This window comes from Papio anubis, chromosome 1, assembly GCF_008728515.1.
Source record: "Papio anubis isolate 15944 chromosome 1, Panubis1.0, whole genome shotgun sequence".
NCBI classification, from domain to species: Eukaryota; Metazoa; Chordata; class Mammalia; order Primates; family Cercopithecidae; genus Papio; species Papio anubis.
The window spans coordinates 20,775,906-20,795,853 of NC_044976.1; the positions used below are offsets into that span (position 1 = coordinate 20,775,906).

The window sequence follows — 19,948 nt, forward strand, 5'->3', positions numbered from 1 at the left end:
GGAAGCTGAGGTGTAAGAGGTAGTGTCACCTGCTTAGGCCTCACAGCTGGTGAGAGCTGGAGCTGGAGCCTGAAGACAGGTCTGTATTGCTCTGAGCCAGATACAGGCTTTTAGCATCTCCCTGGCTGCTTTGCCCGCCAGAGCTGCTCCAAACATCCCCTCATTCTGATGGGGATAATGAAGGACCTTAGTGATGATTTTTCGTCTTTGATGTTATACAGTTATCCATTTTGCTGAGCATCTACTGTGTCCCGGCACTGGGGATACAGGTACGGGGAGTCCCTGCCTCTGGGGACTTAGCAGTTTCCTATCCTTACAACAGTCCTCTAAGCTAAGTATTATAGTCCCATTTTACAGATAAGAAAAACTGAGGCCCCTCAACTTAAGTAGCAGAGTAGTGATCTGATCCCAGGTTGCCTGATTCCAGCACCTTCAATGGCTTCCTCTGTGCACAGCGCCCTCTGCGAAGCCCCACTTCCCTCCTCTGTGGGGTAGCGTTCGGATGGATGGTTAGTAACTGGTACAGCATAAGTCATAACAATCTGGCTGGTTGGCTGGTGCATATGCACTCAGGGTCGGCCACCATCCCCACCTCTGGATTTAGCCAGCGAGTACAAATACGCCAATCATTTGTCCCGGGTGCACTGAGCCACATTTGTCTGTAGGAAGGAGACCTGCCCTCCTGTCTTTGGGGTCACGACCTCAGTTGGAGGCCTCAGGTAACGCCGCAGTCTTCTTGTGGCAGAGGAAGGAAGCGGAGCCCAGAGAGGGAATGTATCTTGCCCAATTTTCACAGCACATCAGGGGTGGGGCTCTGAGTGGAAACCCCAGGGCCTGAGTGGCAGGACCTCATGGGGGCTGGGAGAGGCCAAGGCCACTCCTATTTCCTGGCGCTGCTGCCACATTAATAACAAATAAAAAGAAACGCCAAAGCGGAGTTAGGGAATTGCAGCATATTTTGAATTTTACATTTAAATCATAATACAACATAATTATGCCAGTTTCAAGATAATTACAGGTTTTATAAAAAATATTAATTCATAGTGCGCTGCAGGCAGTGAGATTTGGGAACGGAAAGCCTGTTTTAAGTCACACAAGGAAAGACATTTCTCAGCCCCATTGGTGGCTTCTGTAGCTGCATAACTTCATTTGGGAAGGGCAGCACGGGTCCCAAACCAAGGCCCTTCACAAGTGGTAGCCAGGTCCAAGAGCCCCGCCTCGTCCCCCTTTCCAGCCCTGGAGAAGCCCTTGACCTCTTTGGAGCTGCCCGGCTCCTTAGTGGATGGCCTGGGGCAAAGGAGGGGCTGGGAACAGAGTAGGGTACTTTTCCTGGGATACTTGAGATGTTTTCTGCAAGCTGGGGCTGCCCCTGCCCAGCCTGAGGGAGTCTTCAGGAGATCTGCTGAGGTCCATGGGGCCCCTGCCTGGTTTGAGGACATCCTGATCCCTTTTGGGCAATTCTCTCAGCAAGCAGTTAAGGAGAGGAAGGGCGTGGAGTCAGGGGTCTCAGCTCACCCAGCCCTGACTCCTTGTCCTTCTAGTGACAGGAGCAGGGGTCGAGAGCCTGAGACCCACAGTAGCGGCCAGGTCCCCTTCTACAGCTGCCATCCCTGCCTCGGGTTTTGCCCTCAGAGGTACCCTCAGAAGGTGGCCAGACAGTACTTGATTTTACAGAAGAAGACAGTATAGCCTGGGATAAGGGATCCACCAGGTCACATGGCTCTTTAGAGGTCTTGCTTAGATTGCACTCAGGCCTCAGAGACCCATGGAAAAATGTCAGAGAGATGTGGGGCTCGTCCAGTTTACCACTGGGGAATTGGAGGCCCAGAGAAGTGAAGTGACTAGCCCAAGGGCACACAGTGAGGGGTGGTTGATAGAATCTCACATCTCCCGACTCCTTGACCAGAGGAAGCTCCCCAAACTCCACAACTCTGGATCCAGTGACCTCCTCACACCAGGCTGTACTTCCCAGCACCCCCCTGCACCCCGGTTCACCCCAGAAAGGGGAAGGGCCTCTCAGCACATCACCCAACAGGGCAGCAGCCCAGAGTCTGAAGTCCTGGTTGCCGTCCTTCCTGTCACCTGGACGCAGAATATAAATCACCCTTCGCGGCCCTAATCATCTTTCTATAAATATCAGAGTCTCATTTCGGAGGGGGAGCGGGAACGGCGAGCTCTTTTGCCTTCCTGACTGTGTTTAAAATCTGATTTAGAATTAATTTCCTTTGGTTGTCCACCGGCGGACACCTTATTTGTCAAATCTCCGGCTCTTTGCGGGGGAGAGCAGAGAGGTGGCCGGGGCCGCAGGCAGCTGCTGGCCTGACAGGCGGCCTGGGCAAGGTGCCCTCGGCAGGGGCAGGAGCCCCTCCTGGCTTGCGGCCTGACACCCGGGCACACGCGGGCTCCGGAAGCACCCCGGGTCGACAGGCAGGGCCGGGCCCCAGCCCAGAGCTGCTCCATCTGTCTCAGCCATTAATTCCCGGCCCAGCCTCCAGGTCTCTGGGCTCCCTGAGGCCTGGTGATTAGTATTCTTATTAAAGATTATTTTATTTTCATTGCGTGGATTAATCTGGCCTTGACACGTTATAGCCATATGGGTATTAGCCGAGCGTGTGAGAACTGCCGACTGGTGATCCACAGCGGCGCAGCTATCTCTCAGCTCTGGGATGGTGCTGCGAAGACAGGGGGAAAGGCCATAGCTCCAGAGGCTCCCCAGCCTGGCTGCACAGCCTGGCTCTGCTGGGAACCTGGGGCAAGGCACTCAGGCTCCCTGAGCCTCTGTTTCCTCTTCTGTCGAACAATTGTAAGAATTCCAACTACATCAAATTGTTATAACAACAAGTGCCAGGCACTGCCCTGGCATCAATTTGTGTGTCTTCACTCATGTCATCCTTGCCATCTCCCTCTAAGGCGGGTGGAATTATGATCTCCACCTTACAGATGAGGAAACTGACTTCCAGCACCTTGCCCAATGGCACCGAGCTCAGATAAAGGGGGTTAGGCAAGGACGGGAACCCAGGCACTGCTCCCGAGTTTCTGCTCAGGCCTGACAAGGACCAGGTGGGCCCTGGAAAGGGTCAGAGACTTGCAGGACCAGCTGTGGTTCTGGCTTCCCTCAGGCCCCGCATCACCCCATGAGGCTTTGTTTGTCCGTCTCCCAATGCCCTGGAAGCTCCCTAAGAGCAGGCCCAGCTCTTACTTCTCTTGGGTCCATAGTAGAAGCTCAGTAAATTTGGAGAAAGGAATAAATGAGGGAGGGAAGAAGCAAACGGTCTCCGAGGTGTTAATCATTGTGGACTGGATCATTGCAGTGAGGATTACTGTTATTCAGCTCAACAACAGGTTCAACAAATATTTGCTGACAAAATGCAAAGCCCTCTTCTGATGATGCCAGTGGCTCCAGGGGCTCAGAAGGAGCCTGTGCCCCAGGCTGTGCCCCAGGACTGAGCCTCTCGGAGGGCTTCTAGGAAGAGGAGGCGAGATCACAGTGTGTCAATCAAGACTCCCCAGGACTCCCAGGTCCCAGCCTTGAGCTCAGCCCCCAGGCAGGCCGGAGCCCTCTGGGGGTCCTTTGGAGGGGAGGGAAAGATGTCACAACACTGGGAGGTATTTTCCCGCACCCTGCCACTTACAAGCCCTTTCTGGCTCTGCAGCCTTCTAGAGTGTGAAGCAACTTCAGGGCGTTACCATTTCTCCTGACTCCAGGTTTTCTCTCAAGTTTGTAGAATTGTACAAATGAACCTGGTTTTAGCTTTTATAATAAAGAGATACGATCAACATCCAGAGAAGAAATGCTCTGCAGTGGCGTGATGTCTTTGTAAATGAAGCTTCTCTCAGGCACTAAGTTTTCCAGAACAGGATCTAGTGGAGAGAGAACCGCAGTGAACTTCCTGGTGGTCCCTGTTGCAAAGGACTTCAGCTCCATGGACTCAACCGGGAGCTGCCTGGCTGGGTGGCATTTGGTCTCCCTGAACCTCTAGGGTTTCTGCCCAGAGCAGGTAGTGGTGGGATCCACTCAATTTGAAAACTCCTGCCTGGAGTTTAACAGCATCTGCCCAGGGCTAGCACTGGACCAGGTTCTGGGACATTGAGATGAATAAGGGAGTCCTACTCTGTTTGCAAGGATCTGCCCACGAGGGCCTCTCAGTCTAGAAAGAGAGTCAGACCCAGACAAGCGAGTACAGCCATAGTGTTGCAGGTGCTGAGGCCAAGCAGGGGCTGCAGGAGCAGGGCGGGGAATGGTCCTTTCTCTCTCTCTCTGTGTGTGTGCGTGTGTGTGTGTGTGTGTGTGTGTCTAGAGTTCCAGAAGGGACAGTCAAAATTAATCTTAAAAGAGGAGCTCAGTAGGTGGACAAAGGAGAAAAGGCATCACAGGAAGAGGGCACAGCATGTGCAAAGGGCCTGAGGCAGGAATCATTCGGCTGGGTGTGGGGATCAGCCAGTGCTTTAGTTTGGCCTAAGGATGGGGGTGAGGGGCAGCACTAAAGGAGGCTGCAAGTGGGTTTTGGCCGGGCAGGGAGGGATTTGAACACCAGGTTTCATTGTGTAAGCCCTGGGGAGCCTGTGAGGCGCAAAATAGGCAGTGACTGTCTGAGATGTGCATTTTGGAGACTCCCTCAACCGAGGGTATCCCCCTCCCTACACAGTGGACTTGTTCTTATTCTTTAGGCCACAACTCAAATATCATCTCCTCCTCTGGGAAGTAGCTCCTCCCACCATTTACCCTTCCTTCTCCTTAGCCCCCTCTTCTCTCCCTCCCTCCTAGCAGTGATCACAGCTGAGAGCCAGTGGCTCTGGTTCACAGCCCCCGGAGCCCAAACAGGCCTGGTCCAGAGTCGCGCTCATGAACAGTGGTTGACTGAAAGCATGATCATGCAGGCAGCTGTGGGGTGGAGGCAGGGCTGGAGGCTGAGTCTGAAGGCTGCTGTGGGTGAGAGATGAGGTAGGGTGTGGCAGAGGCTGGAGAGAGGGTCAGTCCCAGCCATAGTGACAGTGACAGCGTGGGCCCGGGAGGGGAGGAGCCTGCACTTCTTGGATAGTCACCCTCCCACGGGGAGCTTGTAAAACAGATCCCCAGGTACTGGCCCTGGCTCTTCTAACTCAGCTGTCTGTGGTAGGGCCAGGAATCTGTACTTTTACAGAGGTGGCTCCGTGTCTGCCCGTGTTTGGGAGCGATGGGTCTTACCACGTGTCCTCGTCTTTCTAGTCGCATTGCCAGCAACCCCGTCCCTGGCCGGCTTCCTCATCCCACCCAAGTCACTCCCAGGGCATTTGATCCTCAGCCCCATGGCCCTGGCCCCTAGGCTGGTGTCCCACCTAAGGACCAGTGTCCCATAAAGGACAGAAGGACAGCATCACCACCCCTAAAGCTGGAGACAAGGCCTGGGGGAGGGAGCAGAGGGGGGTGGGAGAATTTGGAGACACTCGGGGTGGGGCTGACTTTGAGGCTGGGACTCCCATGTCAGGGTCTTCACTTCAGCTCTGCCCTGACTGGCTGTGGAAGACACAGGCCCCCTCTGCACTTCAGTTCTGCCACCTGCAAATGAGGGCGGCACTGGGCAGTGCTGAAGGTCTGCACCTCCGTCCCTCTGGGGGATCGCCAGGAAGCTGCGGGCCCCAGTGCGAGCTGTCCCCAAGGCCTGCCAGGGTGGCCCTGCTGGCTCACGTGCAGCCACCTTCTCCTCCACAGCCTGTGAGCTGGGCTTCTACAAGTCAGCCCCTGGGGACCAGCTGTGTGCCCGCTGCCCTCCCCACAGCCACTCCGCAGCTCCAGCCGCCCAAGCCTGCCACTGTGACCTCAGCTACTACCGCGCAGCCCTGGACCCGCCGTCCTCAGCCTGCACCCGTGAGTACCACTCCCAGATGCCAGCACCCTTGAGCCCAAGACTGGGCCGGGCCACTAGTTCTCTGCTGGTGGGCAGGGGCAGGTGGTTCTCTTGGGCTAGAGGTCAGACTGGGGTCGGGGGGTGACTCTGACCCCTCCACGGTGGCCTACACCTCTCTGGGCTCCCTACCTCTGCCACGTGTCACCTACACTGGAGGGCAGAATGGAGCTGTCCTCACTTCCTTCACCACACTGAGCAGTTTTTGTCATCTTTTGATCTAGCGGCGATGCCGATGTCCTGGGGGCCAGGTGGGCAAGCCAGGGTGCTGGCCTGTGCAAAGAGGGTGAGGGTTAGAGCAGCAACCCCTCCATCACCACCATCTTTGATGAACTTGTTGGAACTACTGAATGCTGAGAGTTGCCTTAAGTGTGTATGGTGTGTGTGCGTGTGTGTGCACACATGGAATTTGCATGTCTGATTCTGTGTGTGCCCTGGGCCCCCTGCAAGGATTGTGTGGCTGCATGTGTCTGGGCAGCTGCTCTTACAGATGACGCCTGTATCGTGTTTGGATGCCTGCGTGTAAATGTGTGCTGTGTAGTTGAGCTCACATATATAAAGGATTCTTAGGAGGAGGGGTGTGTGTGTGTGTGTGTGTGTGTAGGTGTATGTACATCTGGGTACCTGAAAGGGACTCAGAAGTCCTTGTAAAGCTTGAACAAGGGTGTCTTGTGAGCTCAGCACGTGTATGTGCACATGTGCACACCTGGCTCTGTAAGGGTGCCTGTGCCTGGAGAGGGTGTGGCTGCATGTGCACCAGCCCTGCGGACCCGAAGGTATGGGAGGGATTCTGCGCCCATGCCTGCAGGGCCGCGTGACTGTCCTACCTTCTGCTGATGCAGTGCCTGGGTTCTCTCCTCTCATCTGTCCTGACGGGCCACTCATACTCCCATTCCAGGCCTGGGGAGGGACCACAGCCTGCTCAGCCCAGCCCAGTTGCCAACCCTGGGCCCTTGTGGTAGAGCAAGAGGTGCTTCAGACTGTTCTGATTTTGCTCTGAATCTACCCAAGCACTGACGCCCATCTCCCCCTCCCATACATCCATCACCACCTAGCCCCAGACTCCCTGCACATGGCAGGCGAGGGCCCAGGTGCATTCATGCCTACATGCTTGTGCACATACACACAGACACACACACCCACCCTCCCTCCACTGCCCTGCCCAGATCTGTGCATTTTCCCCATGTGGGACCTGTTGGGGCAGAAAAGGTGGCCGGGTGACAGGGTGACAGCGTGGGCTCCTCAGGCAAGGCGAGTCTGGCCCCAGGTCATGGACACTTGCGTGGAGCTGGCTGGACTCTGGTTTCTTTCCACACCCACGGTTCAGTGCCTTTAGGTTCTGGAAAGCTTAAGACTATAAAGACTGATCTTTTAGTATTCTATACCCTTCAGATGTTAAAATTCTCTTCTCTTCAGATTGTAAGATTCTAATTCCAAGATCTTACAATTCTGTTTTCTGAAGATCTAAGATTCTCTGCCTGGGATTCTGAAAACTAGAATTATGAGGCCAGGGGCCCCCACAGACCCCCATGCTCTCCTCATTCAAACCCCCACCCCAGCCCCTCATGCCCCAGCCCCACGTCCTGGTCTGCTCGACCAAGGGGCCACCCCTCTCTCTCCAGAGTCTTTGTGCTGCCCAGACAGAGGCTCCCATGCCCGGGCTTGGGGAGGGGTTGCTTGGTACACACAGCCATGGGGATATGCAGTGGGCTTCTGGGGACCTCCACTTAATCCTACAGTGCGTGCTCAGTGGCGTTTTATATCAGATCCAGCTCAGAAGGGTCAAGGAATGAATGTGGCTGCAAATGCCTGGGTCACTTACACACGGAGTGGCTGCTATGGGCGCCCCCGGGACTGTGCGGTCTCTCTCCCGCTCTGGGCGAGCACTGGGACGCCCAGACCCTGGGATCACGGTGGTCCTGATGGGCGGGGGCGATGGGGTCCCAGGGTTCTGTGCCCAGACTCTGACATTGTGGTCCCAGTCTGATGGCAGAGACACAAACTCTGCCGCTGGGGAGGCTCCAGGGGATGGAGTAGATGTGACCCTATCCTTAAGGAGCCCTAAATATGGTGGGGAGCCCTTCCCTTGGGGAGCCCCAGGTCTGACGATAGGAAGACAGGACGGCCCAAATAAATAACCACTGCCCCACCTGTCATCCTCTGCCCTCAGGGCCGCCCTCGGCACCAGTGAACCTGATCTCCAGTGTGAATGGGACATCGGTGACTCTGGAGTGGGCCCCTCCCCTGGACCCAGGTGGCCGCAGTGACGTCACCTACAACGCCGTGTGCCGCCGCTGCCCCTGGGCCCTGAGCCGCTGCGAGGCATGTGGGAGCGGCACCCGCTTTGTGCCCCAGCAGACAAGCCTGGTGCAGGCCAGCCTGCTGGTGGCCAACCTGCTGGCCCACATGAACTACTCCTTCTGGATCGAGGCCGTCAATGGCGTGTCCGACCTGAGCCCCGAGCCCCGCCGGGCTGCTGTGGTCAACATCACCACGAACCAGGCAGGTAGGCGGAGAAGCTCCGGCCCGTAGCTTCCCGGTCCCCCAGCTTCCCCTGCCCCAAGCCCATCCAGGGATCAAAGCTCTGCCGGGACGTGCTGTGGGCCTTCAGGCAAGTGCCTCTCTGGCCCTGCCCTTCTCACCAGGACCCAGAGCTGGAGGCTCTTCATTGCCTTTAGAAAAGTGGAACATGTTCTATCAGTAACAGAAATCCCAAAAGCTCAGAGGCAGGCTAGTGTGGCTGTCGAAAGCCTAGGTTCCAGAATTTTCCCTCTCTGAGCCTCTGTTTCCTCCCTGGTGCAATGGGAATAATAGTACCTGCCCGAGGTCCTCTCAGGAGGCTTAAATGACAGGAATGAAATTGCTTAGCCCAGCACCTGGCCCGTGGTAAATGCTCAATAAATGTCATTAAAAAATAAAATCACTCTGATGATCATTTTCCAGAACAGCTGCTACAGCTGCCCCTGGGATAGACTTGGCTTCACTGGCTTGGACCACAGTCATTTATCCATCAGTTTCTGGCCAGCTGGTGGGCTGAATTCACCCCAGAACCTCTTTCTTCCCAAACTCTGGAGGATCCTGCCTGTTAAGTGACAGGCTGGCCCAACAGCCCGCCCAGGACAGCTTCCTATTACCAGCCACCCTCACCTGTGCCCAGGACCCTGAGGCCCCCACCCACCATCTCCTCCCAAAACCACGCAGCCCTGGCCCCACAGACACTATGCCTACCATGTCACAGAGGAAGAAACTGAGGTCTGGAGAGCCACCCAGGGCCACCTGACATAGGAAGTGGCAGAGGCAGGGCTCAAACCCAGGTCTGTGTCACTCCCAAGTGAAGCAGGTCCCCCCAACTCTGAATCCAGGGCATGCTGTTCCCTGACGCCAGGGCCTCACCCCTTCAGAAGATTCCCTCATTCTATAGCCCTTGTGGAGCACCCACTAAATGCCAAGCGCGGTGCCAGGTGCTGGCAACACAGAAAGCGACCTATGTGCCCCGTGGTAGAGCCCAGCCCTCGCCCACCTGTCTCTAGGCCCCTAAGGCCCCTGGCAGGCTGGTCCCAATGGAGGGGAGAGCAAGAGAAGCCCACAGCATTCAGGCAGCCTCCAGGAAGCCCCAACATTAAAGAGGAAACTGGACCTTGCCTTGAACCTGCCTTCCCTTCCAGCCACCAGACCGTTTCGCTTCCCCTAAGACCCTCTCTGTCCGCGCCTGGCGTATCTACTTCCTCTCCCCTGTGGGCCTTCTCTGCATCTTTCCTCACCTCTCCACAGAAGTCAGCAGCGCGGCATGGCCACATCCATGGGCTCCCCTCCCCCTTTCATTTCCTCTTCCTGGGAACACTTTTCTCTTGCTCCTGTGTCCCAGCCCACCCCCATTTTCCATCGACCTATGTGGCCTGTCCCTCTCATTTTTGTAACCCCACCTCCTCTAAATGGCCTCTAAAGGCCACAGGTCCCTGGGAATGTCCTGAGCCCTCCTCTCTTTCCTGTGTGCCCAGATCCATCTGTTCTGGGCGGCTGTTTCAGGGCCCATGACTTTGAATTCCATCTTCGTACTAACAACCCCAACTCGCAGTCACCAGCGCAGACCTCTCCCCTGGGACCCAGCTGCCCTCTCCCGTCTCCATTCGGTTGTGTAAAAAACAACCCTGCCACACCTGCACCTGCCCCGCCCTAGGACGTAGCACCCCCAAACCCAAGCTGTCATCCTTGACTCTCATGCATGTCACAACCATCCACCTGAAAGCCCCAGGGGCCTCCCTTCAAAGTGACCAACTGACTTCCACCCCCCACGAGTCCATGCCTGGACCACCACAGGAGACCCCTCTTGCCTCACCCCCACAAGACATTCTCCACACCACTTCTGAGTGAGCTTTAAAAATAGAAGTGAGGGCTGGGCATGGTGGCTCACGCCTGTAATCCCAGCATTTTGGGAGGCCAAGGCAGGAGGATCACTTGAGGCCAGGAGTTTGAGACCAGCCTGGGCAACATGGCAAGACCCCATCTCTGCAAAAAACTTTCTTTTTTTGAGACAATGTCTCAATCTGTCGCCCATGGTGGAGTGCAGTGGCACAATCACAGCTCACTGCAGTCTTGGTCTTCAGAGCCCAAGTGATCCTCCCATCTCAGCCTCCCAAGTAGCTGACCAAAGGCACACAGCACCATGCCCAGTGATTTTTTTTTTTTTTTTTTTTGTAGAGATAGGATCTCCCTATATTTCCCAGGCTGATGTGAAACTCCTGGGCTCCAGTGATCCTCCTGCCTCAGCCTCCCACAGTGCTGGGATTACAGGCATGAGCCACCGTGCCCAGCCCCCCAAAATTTTTTAAACGAAAATACGTGAGATCAAGCTGTCCTCAAAGCCCTTCACAGCCCAGGCTGAGTGCACATGCAATTCAGACATTCTCATGGCCTGTGGACCCACATGGCTTCGCCCCCACCTGCCTCTCCAGAGCACCTCTTTCCCTGGCTCACTCTCTTCTGGCCACGATGGCCTCCGGTGCCCCTCGTTGAACACGCTGGGTCTTTCCCTGCTGCTGGGCCGTGGCCTGGCTTCTCCTTCGGAATGACTCGCTCTTCCCCTGACATTCCCATGCCTGGCTCCTCTGCCCTGGAAGCTCCCCCGACCATCGCAGCTAAAATGGCCCAGTGCCCTTTCGGGCCCTGCAGACGTCTTCTCCATCACAGCACCCCTTCCTACCTTTCCAGCACCAAAAGAACCCCCATTCTCCTGTTTATTGGACGCCCTGTCTCCTTTCCTGGGACAGAAGCTCCTTGAGGGCTGTCTTAGGCACCGCAGTGCTCCCGGCTCCTAGCCCCATGCCCAGCATGTGGTAGGCACTCAGGAGTTCTAAAGGATCAAGCGACAGCTCTAAGCAATTGGGGAGGACTGTGCTCAAAGACCACCTGCCCCTCCTGCCTCACCATCGCCACTTCTCTACAACCAGCTTCTCCCTGGAGCACTCCCGCTCTGGGCCCTGGTCTCACTCTGTCCGCCCCCATCCCACAGCACCTCCTGCTTTAAGAGACACACCCTGTGTGTCCCTTGCAAACAGTGGCCTCATCAAATCCTCCCCTCCCCCTGGCAGGTGGTGCTCACTAGTTTCACTTTATAGAAGGGGACCTGGCGTCCACAGACAGCAAGTGACTCACCCAGGTCCCAGCTAGCAAGAGGGAGCCGAGTCCCGAACCCACGTCTGGCTCCTGGGCTGGTGGGCTTTCCCTTGGACCACACCCTTCCAGTGCAACTCTGAAGCTGTTTCTTAATTTCTCATGCCAGAATCATCAGCAGCATTTATTGGGCACCTACTCTGTGCAGTGCCTGCCCTCAGGGAGCTCCGAGTTATGCTGGGGATGCCCAGACATGAGGGAAGACTTAGTCACGTAGGGTAGAGAGTCAGAACTCAGAGTGAGCAGAGGGGAGGAGGAGGCCTGAGGGCTGGAGGGGCAGGAAGGACAGCACAGTTCCCTCTGGCTGTGGCTGTGGCTGTGTCTGACGCCTCCTAGCAGGCTCCCCACAGGGCTGACCGCACCTGAGCCAGGAGGGAGGGATGCATGAAGAAAGGCATGGGTGACTCCATCAAGGAGGGAGGGATGGATGGGCAACCAAGTGTGAATAGCTGGGGCTCAGCTCGCCCCCTTCCCTCCGCGTCCAGAGTTGTCCCAGCTACGCCCTCCAAACCCAGGCAGTAAGGGGCCCGTTCCTCCATTCTACACTTCTTTCGCCTGACCTTTCGTCCTTCCTCAAGCACTCCCAAGCAGCTGGCCCATGCCAGGCCCTGGGCTGGAGAGCGAGACTCAACCCGCTCCTTGGCCAAGCCAACCCTAGCATCCCAGACCATGCCAGGCCACACCAACCCCAGGGGACTGACCCCAAGTGGCCACCAGTGATTTGTTGGGAGAACTGGAGGGTGCTGGCTGTCCTGGGGCTGGGGCAGGACCGTCAGGAAGCTGAGCAGGGCTGGAACCAGGATCCCCGGGTGGAGCCTGGGAAGGGGTGGGAGAGAGGCCACCCCTTGTCTCCCATCCGCCCATCTGATGGGATTGGCCACCCCAGCCCCGTCCCAGGTGGTGGTGATCCGGCAAGAGCGGGCAGGGCAGACCAGCGTCTCGCTACTGTGGCAGGAGCCTGAGCAGCCCAACGGCATCATCCTGGAGTATGAGATCAAGTACTACGAGAAGGTACCACGGGCAGGACTGAGTGGGCGGGGCTGGGCCATCCGGGCAGGGCCCACTGACCACCGTCCCGTGGCAGGACAAGGAGATGCAGAGCTACTCCACCCTCAAGGCCGTCACCACCAGAGCCACCGTCTCCGGCCTCAAGCCAGGCACGCGCTATGTGTTCCAGGTCCGAGCCCGCACCTCAGCAGGCTGTGGCCGCTTCAGCCAGGCCATGGAGGTGGAGACTGGGAAACCCCGTGAGTGCAGGGAGGGGGCGGTTGTGGGCGTGGAGCAGCTCAGGCGCCAGGACCCTGGGGTAGAGGGGTGGCCGAGAAGAGAGCTAGTGCGGGCTGAGCTGGTGCCAATGCAGGATTTCTGCTCTCCTTGCCCTACCAAGTGGTGTTGTCGGAGTTTTTTTGTTTAATTGAGACAGTTTCACTCTGCCACCCAGGCTGGAGTGCAGTGGCGCAATCTCAGCTTATTGCAGCCTCCGCCTCCTGAGTAGGGTTCAAGGGATTCTTCTGCCTCAGCCTCCACAGTAGCTGGAATTACAGGTTTGAGCCAACACACCCAACTACTTTTTTTTTTTTTAGACGGAGTCTTGCTCTGTCGCCCAGGCTAGAGTGCAGTGGTGTGATCTCGACTCACTGCAACCGCCACCTCCCAGGTTCAAGCAATTCTCCTGCCTCTGCCTCCCGAGTAGCTGGGACTACAGGCGCTCCCCCACCACGCCCAGCTAATTTTTGTATTTTTAATAGAGACGGGATTTCACCATCTTGGCCAGGCTGGTCTCGAACGCCTGACCTTGTGATCCACCCACCTCAGCCTCCCAAAGTGCTGGGATTACAGGCGTGGGCCACCGCTGCCAGCCTAATTTTTTGTGTATTTAATAGAAATGGGATTTCACCATGTTGACCAGGCTGGTGTTGAACTCCTGACCTCAGGTGATCCACCCGCCTTGGCCTCCCAAAGTGCTGGGATTACAGGCATGAGCCACTGCACCTGGCCTCTGTTGGCATTTTCACAGATGAAAAACCAAGGCTCAGAGAAGGACAGTTGCTCGCCTAAGGCGGCAGAGATAGTGACAGCCCCCCACACACAATGGCTGGTACTGAGATCTGGGTCTCAGTATCAGGGTCTGGGACCAGCAGCATTGGTCTCACCTGGGGACTTACTAAAAATGCGAATTCCCAGTCCTCACCCCAGCCCTTCAGAAACCCTGTGGGTGGCGCCTAGCCATCTGGGTTTTAACAAGCCCTTGGTGATCCCCAGGCACTGTCACATTTGGGACCCTCTGGCTTCGACGCTGTCCCTTTCACTCTCCTGCCCCAATCTCCAGCCTGAGTCAGGGTCTCCTGTATGTGCACCCACTGCATGCTGGAGCTAGGACAGAGATAGCAACCGCCCACCTGGCACTCGCTGGGCGTCTGAGTGCCTCCGGTGCTCGTAGGCCTGGCACCCCCTCGAGACCACCCAGATGGGAATCCTGAGCCCTCCATCCTATGTACTGTGTGGCCTCGAGTCAATTCCTTGAGTTCTCTGAGCCTCAGCTTTCCATCTGAAAACTGAAGATAATGCTGGGGTCTCCCTGGAAGGGATGTGGGGAGGGTTTACTGAGGCTTGAAGGTACAGCTCTCAGCACACTCCGTGTTGTCACTGTCAGGATAACAGGAAGGACAGGCGTTTATTGGCTCAGAGGACACACGAGTCTTCCCTGGTCCCACAGCCCCAAGAAGCAGCGGCACCAGCATTAGGAAGCCGGGGCATCCAGGTCTCGGGAGCTTGAAGAGGAAGCTTAGGAGAGGGTGGGGTGGGAGCAGAGGAGGAGCTGGCCTGCGCCCTGACTCTGGGCTGGCTCCTGGCTAAGGAGGCTCCCCACTGGCCCCAGGGTCCCAGGCTCAGAGGACTGCCAGACCTCTGGGCCCAAGGCCAAGGCTGAGAGCCTGGTCCCCCAACCCTGGCTTTCCCCTGCAGGGCCCCGCTATGACACCAGGACCATTGTCTGGATCTGCCTGACTCTCATCACGGGCCTGGTGGTGCTTCTGCTCCTGCTTATCTGCAAGAAGAGGTGGGTGGTCTGGCCCAGCCACACCCAGCCCCTCCTCTCAAGTGCTGTACCTCCTGCCTGCCCCCAGCCCCACCGAGCTGGTGGTCCCCGTGTGCCTGGGGCTGGCTCACTTACAAATACATCACCTCATTTAACCTAATGACATGCCAGTGATGTAGAGATTCTGACCTCACTTTGCAGGTGAGTAAATTGGGGATCAGAGAGGCTAGGCTTCTTGCCAGAATCACACAGTTGATAAATGCCAGAGCTAGGACACGAGCCTAGGTCTGTCAAACTCAAGCCCGTACTCTCAGTTACTTTGTCCTCTCCACTCCATTTTGGAGGGAGGTAGAGACAGGATAGTCTGTGGGCTTGGGGTCCCAGACAATGAGGATCATCTAATTGATGGAGAAATGGTGACCCAGGGAAGGGAAGGGGCTGGCCAAGGTCACCCAGTGTCATTGGCCACAGAAGCCTCATCTTCCAATGCCCCACCAACGGTGGTTTCATATAACATTGGGCTGACAGTGTCGTAGACTTTGCCAAGAGGGTCAGGTGGACTCGAGGGCATTTTGAGGATCGCACAGTGCTTGTGACCATCACAGCTGTCATAGTTTAGTTTCCCCTGCAGACTTTGTAAGGAGCAGGAGCTGACCTGTCAGGGGAAGGGCATGAAGAGAGAAGCCATGCCTTCTCTCCCCTGGTTGGGGTCAGGTCCTGGGCTAGGGATGGCCTGGCCTCAGGCAGGGCGGTGCCCTCCTCTGCAGGCACTGTGGCTACAGCAAGGCCTTCCAGGACTCGGACGAGGAGAAGATGCACTATCAGAATGGACAGGGTGAGTGCAGGGGCCCAGAGGTCTGGGGCAGAGGGAGAGCTACAGGGAGACCCAGTGTTGGACTGGGGGTGGCACAGATGGGAAGGAGGAAGGTGCCCAGTGAAAAGACCAGAGCCTGAGAGATAGACTCCAGGATGTCACAGAGACCTGGTGTCCCAGAGGACAGCGCCGTTCATGCCTCTTGGACTCTCAGACTACATTCAGGATGCTAGAGATCCTCTCCCCAGGGAAGGGCACACATTTGTATATGATTTCGGAGTGGGAGTTCATATACTCTTCGACAAGAACCCCTACTACGGAGAGATTTTCAGGATCCTGTAGAGATCGCAGACAACAAGGCGAATCTGGGGACGCCTCCCTCCGTGCCCCACTCCTGTGCCCATGGCAGACATTAGCATCAAGCATGGTGCCAGTTCCCACCGGGCCTGGGTGCAGCCTCAGACTCCTCCTTAACTACTTTATTTATTTATTTATTTATTTATTTATTTATTTATTTATTTATTCTGAGATGGAGTCTCACTCTGTCACCCAGGCTGAAGTGCAGTGGCTCAAGCTCAGCTCACTGCAACCTCTGCCTCCAGAGTTCAAGCGATTCTCCTGCCTCAGCTTCCCAAGTAGCTGGGATTACAAGCATGCACCAACACTCACTGCTAATTTTTGTATTTTTAGTAGAGACGAACTTTCACCATGTTGGCCAGGCTGGTCTTAAACTCCTGACCTCAAGTGATCCACCTGCCTCAGCCTCCCAAAGTGCTGGGATTACAGGCGTGATGAACCAACACGCCTGGCCAGAAACTATTTTCAATGCATCAAAGTTGACCCTTGTGGCAAAAACTTATTTTTGCTACATCCCTACTCCAGAACAATTGAGAAAGATCTCAAGGACTGTAAAAGTGACCCCAGAAAATGACAGACATGCCCAGAACCCTCTGGAGACTCCACAGCCCCGTAGAAACCCCAGAGCGACTCCAGACACCCCGCCTTCACGTGGGAAGTACTTATGGGGTGCGTGTTGTTTGCTAGCACATCCAGAGATTCCCAGAGACACCCCTTACTCCACCCAGACCCATCCCAGGCCCAGGGACTGCTGGGAGGGAAAAATCCCTCCTGGGCCCCACTGAAGGGCCTCCTCCCGCCCCTCAGCACCCCCACCTGTCTTCCTACCCCTGCACCACCCCCCGGGAAAGCTCCCAGAGCCCCAGTTCTACACGGAACCCCACACCTACGAGGAGCCAGGCCGGGCGGGCCGCAGTTTCACCCGGGAGATCGAGGCCTCTAGGATCCACATCGAGAAAATCATCGGCTCTGGTGAGTCTCAGGGGTTGTGAGGGCGGGGACAGCATGGGGCAAGGTGGGGGCACCCAGGGCAGAGGAAGCGTGTGACCCAAGGGTCTGGCAGGCCCAGGGGGCACAAGGGCCTGGGAGCCTGGGGGAGTCTGAGGGTCCCACTGCCGCCCCTCCCCACCTGCCCCTCTCGGGGCCTGCAGGAGAGTCCGGGGAAGTCTGCTACGGGAGGCTGCGGGTGCCAGGGCAGCGGGATGTGCCCGTCGCCATCAAGGCCCTCAAAGCCGGCTACACGGAGAGACAGCGGCGGGACTTCCTGAGTGAGGCGTCCATCATGGGGCAATTCGACCACCCCAACATTATCCGCCTCGAGGGTGTCGTCACCCGCGGTAGGTGCCAGGCAAGGACAGCCTCCCCCTGCAGTGCCCCTCCTGCCTGGACAGGCCTCTGGGTCCATCCCCTCATCCATCCTGCTCTGCCCCACCTGACCCTGTCCTCTCGGTTCAGGTCCCCAAATGACTCGGGGTGCCCAGAGCCTGGGACCCCAGTGGAAATCCAAGGCACCCTGGGGCTTCCAGTGCTGGCACAGGTCCTGGGATGGCAGTATGCTCCTGGGGTCTCTGATCAGCAGCTCTGAGCCCCAACCAAGAGCCACCCTCTCCCCACTGCCCGCCCCAGGCCGCCTGGCAATGATCGTGACGGAGTACATGGAGAACGGCTCTCTGGACGCCTTCCTGAAGGTGCGTGTCCCACCCCTGCCTCTTGCATGGGCTTGAGGAGGGAGGTCCAGTCTGGGTTTTGGGAGCTAGTGCAAAGCCCTCTAAGCCTCCTCCCTGGCTTGGACACCACAGGCTAGGGAGTGGGAGGCAGGTATAGGGAGGAGGTCTTCGCGGTCAGCCAGTCAAACTGCCTTTCGGCCCCCATTGCATGAAAGTCCCTCTGCTCCACGGGGTCCTGCTGCCCCGCACACAGGCTGAGGGAGGTGCCTCTGTAGGAATCCAGGCCCCACCCAGCTGGGGGACATGCTGGCTGTGGTGGAGACGGCGGGATTCCCAGCTGCTGCCCTGCAGTTTATTTGCTGGGTGCTCTTAGGCACAGAGCTTAACCTCTCTGGGCCTCCATCTCTCGTTCCACAAAATGGGTAAGCCGTCATTGCTGCCCCACCTACCTCGCAGGGTTGCTGTGAGGGCAAATGAGACCAGGAGAATAACCCTTAACTGCAAGGTGCTTCAGAAGCATGGAGCACTTGGTAAATTGCAAAGCGCCATCTAGAGCATCCTACAGATGGGCGGGGTTCCTGTTCACGGACCAGGCGCCTCACTGGGCCTTCCTGAAGCCCAAGCCATGTCCCCCTGCAGACCCACGATGGGCAATTCACCATCATGCAGCTGGTGGGCATGCTCAGAGGAGTGGGTGCCGGCATGCGCTACCTCTCAGACCTGGGCTACGTCCACCGAGACCTGGCCGCCCGCAACGTCCTGGTTGACAGCAACCTGGTCTGCAAGGTGTCTGACTTCGGACTCTCACGGGTGCTAGAGGACGACCCGGATGCTGCCTACACCACCACGGTGCGTCGCCCACACTCCTTCTGGCTAGACTGGGGAGTGGGGAGGTGGCGCCGGTGGCACCCAGGGCCCGACAATTCTTCTGCAAGTAGTTGAATGAAGTTGGCAGTTTCGGGGTGGCCCTCAACCTGGGGCACATCCTGTTTCTCCTCTTCACGCCAGTGCCTTCATCTGGGAAATGGGAACAGCCTTGCCTGCCTTTCCTCTGTCACCAGGTGGTCAGGGGAGACCCCAGGGCTGGTCCCCATGGTCGCTCACTCACCAGGAGACTTGAGGAGGATTGGAATCTCCCCGAATTGTACCCAGACTCCACATCTGTCTCTAAAGTTTGCCTGAAACCCAGCTGTTTTCAAACGTGTTCCATGGGGATTTGGACCTCTCTAGAGGTGCTTTAGGGGCGGCCTTAAAGGCAGGAGCTGAGTGCACAGGGGTCAGTTTCCACCCTGCCCCAACAGGAGCTCCTCCTCACCTCATTCCACAGCCCTGAGGAAGGCTCTCATGGAGAAGGATCCCAGACAACAAAGAAAGAAGGAAGGAAGGAAGGAGGAGGAAGGAGGGAGCAAAGGGAGAGAAGAAGGGAGGGAGTAGGGGAGGAAAGAAAGGAGGGAGGAGGAGGAAGGAAGAAGGGAAGGAGGAGGAAGGAGGGAGGGAGGGAGGGAAAGGGAGAGGGAGGAAGGAAGGAAGGTGGAAAGGAAGAAAGGAGGAAAGGAAGGGAAGGGGAGGGGTGGAGGGGGGGGACTGAAAGGAAGGAGGAAATGAAGGAAGGAGGGAGGGAAGGAAGGAATGAAGGAAGGAGGGATGGAGGAAAGGAAGGAGGGAAGGGAAAGAAGGAGGGAGGGAGTGGGGGGAAGGAAGTGGGGAGACAGGAAGGAAGGAGGGAGAGAAGGAGGAAGGAATGAGGGAAGGAGAGAAGGAAGCAAGGAGGGAGGAAGGAGAGAAGGAGGGAGGCAGGAAGGAAGGAAAGAAGGAGGGAAGGAAGGGAGGGAGGAAGGCGGGAGGGAAAGAAGAAAGGAGGGAAGGAAGGACAGAAGGAGGGAGGAAGGAAGGAGGGAAGGAAGGAAGGGAGGAGGAAAGGAAGGAAGGGAGGGAGGAAGAAGGAAGGAGGAAGGGAGGAAGGAGGAAGGAAGGGAGGAGGAAAAGAAGGAAGGGAGGAGGAAAAGAAGGGAGGAAGGAAGAAAGGAAGGAAGGAAGGAAAGGAAGAGGAAGGAAGAGGAAGGAGTTGGAATGGCTGGGCCCTGAGCCCCTGGTTTAGGACTGGACATGGAATGGAAATGCCAGGGACGGCTCACAGCAGCTCTTGAGGGGCCTCCCTCAGGACAGGTGCTCTGGGAAGGTGTTGTCCCTCTGGACTGGGAAACGGAACCCCAGTGTTTAGCTCTCTGACTCAGAGGGCTCGGGGGACACCTTGCCAGGCCTGGGCAGCCCCTCGACTCTTGTGTGTCCATCGCAGGGCGGGAAGATCCCCATCCGCTGGACAGCCCCAGAGGCCATTGCCTTCCGCACCTTCTCCTCAGCCAGCGACGTGTGGAGCTTCGGTGTGGTCATGTGGGAGGTGCTGGCCTACGGGGAGCGGCCCTACTGGAACATGACCAACCGGGATGTGAGTACAGGGCCCTGGCGGGGCCGCAGGCGGTGAAGACTTGGGGTGCCAGGAGGGACGGCTGAGCCCAGCGCT

General features: G+C 57.1%; 1 protein-coding gene across 2 annotated transcripts in view; it reads left to right on the forward strand.

Moving 5' to 3' along the window:
* EPHA8 (EPH receptor A8) overlaps positions 1-19,948 on the forward strand; it is a 38,153-nt gene that overhangs the window by 12,108 nt on the left and 6,097 nt on the right. For both annotated transcript variants that reach the window (XM_021937130.2, XM_021937125.2), the window contains 11 exons: positions 5,690-5,845; positions 8,053-8,388; positions 12,439-12,563; positions 12,637-12,799; positions 14,517-14,610; positions 15,357-15,424; positions 16,568-16,732; positions 16,912-17,097; positions 17,387-17,448; positions 18,067-18,276; positions 19,724-19,873. In XM_021937130.2, coding sequence (XP_021792822.1) covers positions 5,690-5,845; positions 8,053-8,388; positions 12,439-12,563; positions 12,637-12,799; positions 14,517-14,610; positions 15,357-15,424; positions 16,568-16,732; positions 16,912-17,097; positions 17,387-17,448; positions 18,067-18,276; positions 19,724-19,873 — 1,715 coding nt within the window. The remainder of the gene's footprint in view (positions 1-5,689; positions 5,846-8,052; positions 8,389-12,438; positions 12,564-12,636; positions 12,800-14,516; positions 14,611-15,356; positions 15,425-16,567; positions 16,733-16,911; positions 17,098-17,386; positions 17,449-18,066; positions 18,277-19,723; positions 19,874-19,948) is intronic.